Raw genomic sequence first — 6,709 nt, 5'->3', positions numbered from 1 at the left:
GATTTGAGACATATTTAGGTCAAACTGTCAAACATTTCCTGTCACCATTTTCATTACATCTGACTTTCCTTTCATTATTTCCTTTCCTTTGTTATGATTTTGAAAATTTAAATGGTTTCATTCACATATCCAATTAAGCTGTTTATTTGTGCATTAACTTAATCATGCAGAATACAATATCTATGCAAGTTCTTACCAATCACTTCAGTTTTTGGAATGTCCTCTTTCAAAATGTTTTCTGTAATTGCAGCAAAAACTTGATCTTGTATATTTTGAAGTTCATCCATTTCAGAGACTGATAAACTGTAACTTGGAGCATGTGATATTTTCTCCATTTCCTTTGGGTCAGAGCCTTTTGTCGCTATAGTAAGTATTGTGACATTGCTTTCTTTTAGAGAAGCTAAAGGCAAATCCACACTGTCACTTGATGGTCCACTACTTAAAACAACAAGAATTTGTGGCACATTTTCTGTGTATCTGCTCCCTGAGGCAGCTGTGAATACATTGTCTTTCACATATTGTAGAGCTGCACCCATTTTTAGAGGTCTTCCCCCTTTGTGTGAGAGCCTTCTGATAGCTGTTAAGACATCTTCCTTCCTCATGAATGAATTCAAAAAGAAATTGGCTTGGGCCAAATTGCTGAATTGAATCACAGCAACTCTGTCTTTCTTTGATCCAATGTCAAATCTTTCTATCACTTTGTACAGAAAATCTTGAAAGGCTGAAAAGGCATTTCTGGTATTATCAGATCCATCCAAAAGAAAAACTATGTCTCTTCCTTTTTCATCACTTTCCTCTGTTAATGGAAATAGATGTGATAGATGAGAAAAGATTAATGTTATTAACAATCATTATAAATATATTCAGAATCAGCAGCTAAAGGTGATTTCTTTAAATAATTGTTCAAATAATCTAAGTTCTTACCTGCTTTAGTTTCCTTCTCAACTCCCTCTTGAGTAAGATGACTCATCAAACTTTGTTGAATACGAGGAAGATTTGCAAAGTCAGGGACTGAGTAAGCATAACTTGGGTCAGAGGAAATGACTTGCATCTCAGCTGAATTTGACATTCTTGATCCAACTGCAAATGTGACAACCCCTGCAGCCTTAAGCATACTTGCTGGGCCTCGTGGGGAATCTCTAGATCTTCCTCCAGCCAATATTACAAGCATCTGCTTGGCACCTTCATGATGTCGACTTCCAGCTTTTGAAACAAAAACTTTATCCCTCACAAACTGTAGTGCTGCCCCAATGTACTGTGGCCTTCCGCCTTTTGGTTTCAGGCTTGCGATATGCTTAAGAACCTCATCTCTTGTGTTGTAAGTATTCAGATTGAAATTCAGTTCAGCATTGTTGCTATACTGTACAACAGCGACTTTATCTTTTCCCTGGTCCAGGTCAAAGCTGCCAACCATTTTTGCAACAAATTCACGTATGGCAGAGAATCTACTTCTGACATCATCAGATCCATCAATGAGAAAGACAATATCTCTATTCACGCTGGAGCTTGAACCTATGAAAGCCAACAATCAATCATTAATTTTCTTTTATGTGTTTGTGTGTGTGTCTGTGTGTGTGTGTGTTTGTATGTGCGTTTGTGTTTGTGTTTGTGTGTGTGTTTGTGTGTGTGTGTGTGTGTATTTCCTTGTTTTGCTATATTTTGGGGGTCAGTAAACTGGGAGTCCACAATACATGAGAGATAAGATAACTTTGGGACGAAAATGCTGTGTCCCACTTTTTAAATCAAAAGCTGCGGTTCGACCAAAAGTACCTGGAACTTTAAGTTCCAAATAGATGTGATAGATAAAAACAGATTAATGTTAATCACAATCATAACAAATATATTCAGAATCAGCAGCTAAAGGTGATTTCTTTAAATAATTAAAAGGTTCCTGTGGCCCATTGTTGTCTGCGTTTCCCCCGCAGCCTAAAGTGCCAGGAAGATAATGCTAAATTATTACTTTATATTATATTATTCACAGCACTTTGAGGACATAACCTGAATGAAAATACAGGACAAATTGAGTCCAGTATATTTTCAATACAGGATGCAGCAATGGTGGCAACCCTAGCCACTCTGGTTGTTGTGGTCCTGTTTTTTGTTTTACCTTCTCCTGGACCTGTTTCGTGGTGTAGAAAAGGGTTAGGATATGTTAGCTTGGTGCTCGCTTGCTCACTGCAGTCTTTTAAACATCGCAGGTGAAATAAAATGCAGCGAGTACGTAAGATTTGGTTTCCAGGGTTAGGTTAAGAAATAGGTTTAGGTTATACCTGTGGTAAATTTTAGGGTGAGGCATTTAGTTGTTAGGGTTAATGTTAGGGTAAGGTGCTGGGGAATTCATTATATCAATGATTGGCCCCCATAAATATAGTAAAACAAGGATGTGTGTGTGTGTGTGTGTATATATATATATATATTATATATATATATATATATATATACGTACATATATAAAATTTGAGAAATAAAATTAGGTCAAATAGATTAATACTTGTTTTTACTCACCTACAACAGAGCTGGCAGTGCCTTTGTGAGATGCAAAGGCTAAGAGCAGCTGTTGTCTTACAAGAGGAAATTCAGACTTCTCCTTGATAAAATACACTGCTCGAGGACTGTGTGCTAATTGCTCCATCTCCAGTCTATCTGTATTATTAACCCCAATGGTGAAAAGCGCAATTCCATCCTTTCTCAGTCTTTCGACTGGACCTAAGACATCATCGTCTGACTTTCTCCCACTTAAGAGAATCAGTATCTGTGGAACTCCCTGTTGGGCTCTGCTTCCAGATGAAGCAGTCAGAACATTGTTCTTCACATAATCAAGGGCTACACCAGTGTTCACAGTGAACCCTCCTTTCAGTTTTACATTGCTCAAATGACTCATGACATCGTCTTTCACTGAGTACGAGTTCAGGAGAAAATCAGTAGTGGGTTCTGTGCTGTACTGAATCAGAGCGACTTGTACTTTGCTTGGACCAATTTGTATTTGCTTGACAAATTCTCTGACAAAATCCCAAATTTGTGTCTCACTTGATCGCATTTCATCAGAGCCATCAAGGAGAAAAACAATATCAGCGCTCTGGAGTTCTAATTCTGCAACTGTGGAAGTGTCTGAAATGGATACAAACAAACATTTTACAAAACCATCATCTTTGATGTAAACAGAAATATTTTAATATACCTGTGGTATTATAATCATGAAACTTGTATGTCCACATAGATGGCATCTCTAAAATGTTTAAATCCAAACTATTGTTCTACTTCTTACCAATAACAGTTGGAAATTCAGTTGTTTCTTGAGTGCCCCTCAATGTTGCTTCCAAAGATGGATGTATGCTTTGAAGATTGTTGAAGTTTGTGACATAAAAATTGTGTGCCGGCGTGAAAGAAATGGTTTGCATTTCCAAAGTATCAGCATTCCTTGTTCCAATAGTAAAAGCCTTTATTCCATTTTCTTTGAGGGACTGCGCTTGGCTTCTGACATCATCTGTTGATCGCCCACCACTAAATACATACAGATACTGGGGGACTGATTCTTCACGTCTGCCTCCAACTGAAGCAGGAAATACATTGTCTCTGACAAACGCCAGTGCATTGCCAATCTTGAGGGGTCGTCCCAACTTATGTCTCATTGTTCTAATGGAACTGAGCACATCACTCTTGGATGAATAGGAATTCAAGTAAAAATTCACAGTGGCATCACGGCTGTATTGAACAACAGCCACTTGATCTCTGTTCTCACCTACATTTAAACTTTCAACAATTTTTTCAATAAAGCCTCGTATCTCTTCAAAGCCATTTCGTGAGTCATATGATCCATCAATAAGAAACACTATATCATTTTTCTCCGAATCTGCAACAAAGATAAAACAAATGTGGAGACAAAGGCAGTGTGATTTTCTGCAGGGAATGGGTAAGCAGCAACAATGACAGTCAACTTTGATTCCCCATTATCTTATTTTCTTTACAAAATAATGTTTTAGTCAAAAGGTAAAAACAATACACCTTACCAAAACCCTTTGTGGGAGCAGTGTGCTCTAAATGGTGGGAAGCCTTTCTTAACAATGAAAACACATCCTGTGTAGCAGCAGGAAGTTCCTTATAATCAGTAATAGAGAGTGCATAATTGGGTTCATGAGATAATGTCTGTATCTCCAGGGTATCAGCATCAGTTGTTCCGATGGCAATTGGGATGACACCACTTTCTTTCAGTATTCTGACCGGGGTTCTTATGTCATCTCCAGATCTTCCACCACTCAGTAGTATCAGTATCTGTGGAACTCCCTCCAGGAGTCTACTTCCTGACTCAGAAGTAAATACATGATCCCTCACATACTGAAGAGCTGCTCCAATGTTGTGAGGATAACCTCCTTTGTGTCTTAGACCTTGTACTGCATCAAGGACATCATCCTCTGTTAAGTAATGTCCCAAGTTAAAATTTGTTTCTGCTGTGTTGCTGTACTGAACCACAGCCACACGATCTTTGTTTGCATCAACGTTTAGGTCTGCCACCATTCTCTGTACAAAGTCTTTAATATCTGGAAATCTTTGCTCAGAATCATCAGAGCCATCAAGCAAGAATACAACATCTCTTCTGCTGGGATCTGTAATCACACAGACATTTCAACATATTGGTTGATGATGAAATTTGTAATGAAAAGTGCAAATGTTCAATAATTCCACATGCACAACTTGCTATACTTTAGCAGACCATTGCAGAACCTGTAATTGGAATCACTGCTTGACAGAAGTGGGCAGGACCACCAAAACAACGTGGAGGAAATCCTAGAATAACACTACGAAACCAAATGCAAAGTTTGGTGTGTGTAGCAAAGTTCTTATTATTAGTGAAATGGTCCAAAATAAGGTGAATTTCAAGTATTTAAGGATTGGGTTGACAAAAATGGCATGTTAAATTTAAAGTATCTTAAACCAGAATTCAAATTGTTGCTCTGAAAAAAGGTGAAAACTGTTTTATGTTGTCTCACTAAGGCCAAAATATTTTTTTCACGAGGAAGCTGTCATAATCCATTTAATGATCCAACATATCTATCATCTAATGGCCAATAGATCCAACAGCCAAAAATTGGTACCAGTCTGTTACTGTCCATCATTTATCCTCAATTGAAATGAAAGATTGCTGGTCTATGTAAAACTGACAATGTGTGAAGTTGTGCACACGGTGTAAGGTGTTGTCATGACAGAGTCTTACCATAGGATGCTGGTTTCATAGCAGGGGTTTCAGCCTTGGTGGTGGCAGAAAATATTTGTTGTTCAATTCCTGACAGATCACTGGGATCTGCTACAAAGAAAGCACGACTGGCTTCCTGTGAAATAGACTGAATCTCAAGGGCATCTGCATTCTTTGTTCCCACCACAAATACCATCACACCCATTCCTTTCAAGTTTTCTACAGCATTTCTGACATCATCACTGGACCGTCCGCCAGTTAAGAGAACCAAAATCTGAGGGACGCCCTGTTGATGCCTACTTCCAGAAGAGGCTGTGAGAACATGATCCTTGACATACTGGAGGGCTGCACCAGTATAGAGTGGTGTGCCTCCTCTATGCCTTAGACTTCGCACATTGTCTGCCATACTCTGCTTTGTTTTGTGTGTGTTCAGGAAAAATTCAGCAGAAGGTTCCCTGCTGTACTGCACCACTGAAACGCGATCGATGTTCTCATCCACATTGAGTTTCTCCACCATTCTCTCAACAAAGCCAAGCATTGCCTGAAATTCATTTTGCATTTCATCTGAGGCATCCAACAAAAACACAATATCACGTTGAATGGACTCAGTTCCATCTTCAGAACCTTTCACAGACACAAAGATGATGCTCAGTTAGAGTTATACAAGTTATTCAAGATAGATAGATAGATAGATAGATAGATAGATAGATAGATAGATAGATAGATAGATAGATAGATAGATAGATAGATACTCTTACCTAGTACATTCTGTGGTTTTAGTCTTGGCTGTTGTCGAGGCACTCTTTTCACAAATGACACAAGTTGTTGATAGACGCTCCCAATATCATCAAACCGCAGCACAGAGAAAGCATAGGAAGGGTTATGTGCAATCATTTGGAGCTCGAGTATGTCAGCATTTCTTGTGCCTACACAGAATGGAACAACTCTGTCCTGTTTTAGAGCCAGAGCTGCACTTGCAACATCATCTTGAGATCTGCCGCCACTTAGGAGAATCAGTATTTGAGGGACACCTTCTTGATGCCGACTCCCTGAGGAGTCAACAAAAACATTGTTTCTCACGTAGTCCAGAGCTGCCCCAGTGTTGAGGGCTCTGCCCCCTTTATGGTTCAGCTCCTGGAGAGCATTAAGAATATCTTCTTTTTCTGTGTAGGTGTTCAAGCTGAAATGTGTCTGTGGATCTCTACTATACTGGACCACAGAAACACGGTCTTTGTTTTCACCAATACTGAGTGATTCTACCACTCTTTGGACAAAACTTTTCATTGCTGGGAAGCCACTCCGTGTCTCCTCTGACCCATCCAATAGAAATACTATGTCTCTTTGAGGGGACTCTAATTCAACTAGAAAAGAATAGGAAAACCTTGTTTAATAATCAGACATAATACATCAGCGTGGTGCAATCAGTACACATTAGACGGTTGGCAAAGCCATAAGAGTATTTTTAATTTAAACTACAATAAACAAGGTGCAAAATGCCAGAACATTAAAAAAAAAAAAAAC

At 38.8% G+C, this 6,709-nt stretch overlaps 1 protein-coding gene across 1 annotated transcript; it reads right to left on the bottom strand.

Moving 5' to 3' along the window:
• Window positions 1-3,867: 3,867 nt before the first annotated feature.
• On the bottom strand, window positions 3,868-5,705 carry LOC130177683 (collagen alpha-3(VI) chain-like). Its single transcript, XM_056389603.1, has 2 exons — window positions 5,210-5,705; window positions 3,868-4,601 (listed from the first exon to the last, which is right to left on the bottom strand). The coding sequence occupies exons 1-2, from the start codon at window positions 5,703-5,705 to the stop codon at window positions 3,931-3,933; spliced, it is 1,167 nt and encodes a 388-aa protein (XP_056245578.1). The 3' UTR covers window positions 3,868-3,930.
• Window positions 5,706-6,709: the final 1,004 nt, after the last annotated feature.

The sequence above is a fragment of the Seriola aureovittata genome, chromosome 11 (genome assembly GCF_021018895.1).
Source record: "Seriola aureovittata isolate HTS-2021-v1 ecotype China chromosome 11, ASM2101889v1, whole genome shotgun sequence".
In the NCBI taxonomy this organism is placed as follows: Eukaryota; Metazoa; Chordata; class Actinopteri; order Carangiformes; family Carangidae; genus Seriola; species Seriola aureovittata.
This window is presented reverse-complemented; position numbering and strand designations above follow the sequence as displayed.

Coding starts and splice junctions, on each gene's coding strand:
- LOC130177683 (XM_056389603.1), bottom strand. CDS start 5,705: ATGGTGGAGAAACTCAATGTGGATGAGAACATCGATCGCGTTTCAGTG. Junction 4,602..5,209: donor TATGAAACCAGCATCCTATG/GTAAGACTCTGT, acceptor GTGTGATTACAG/ATCCCAGCAGAAGAGATGTT.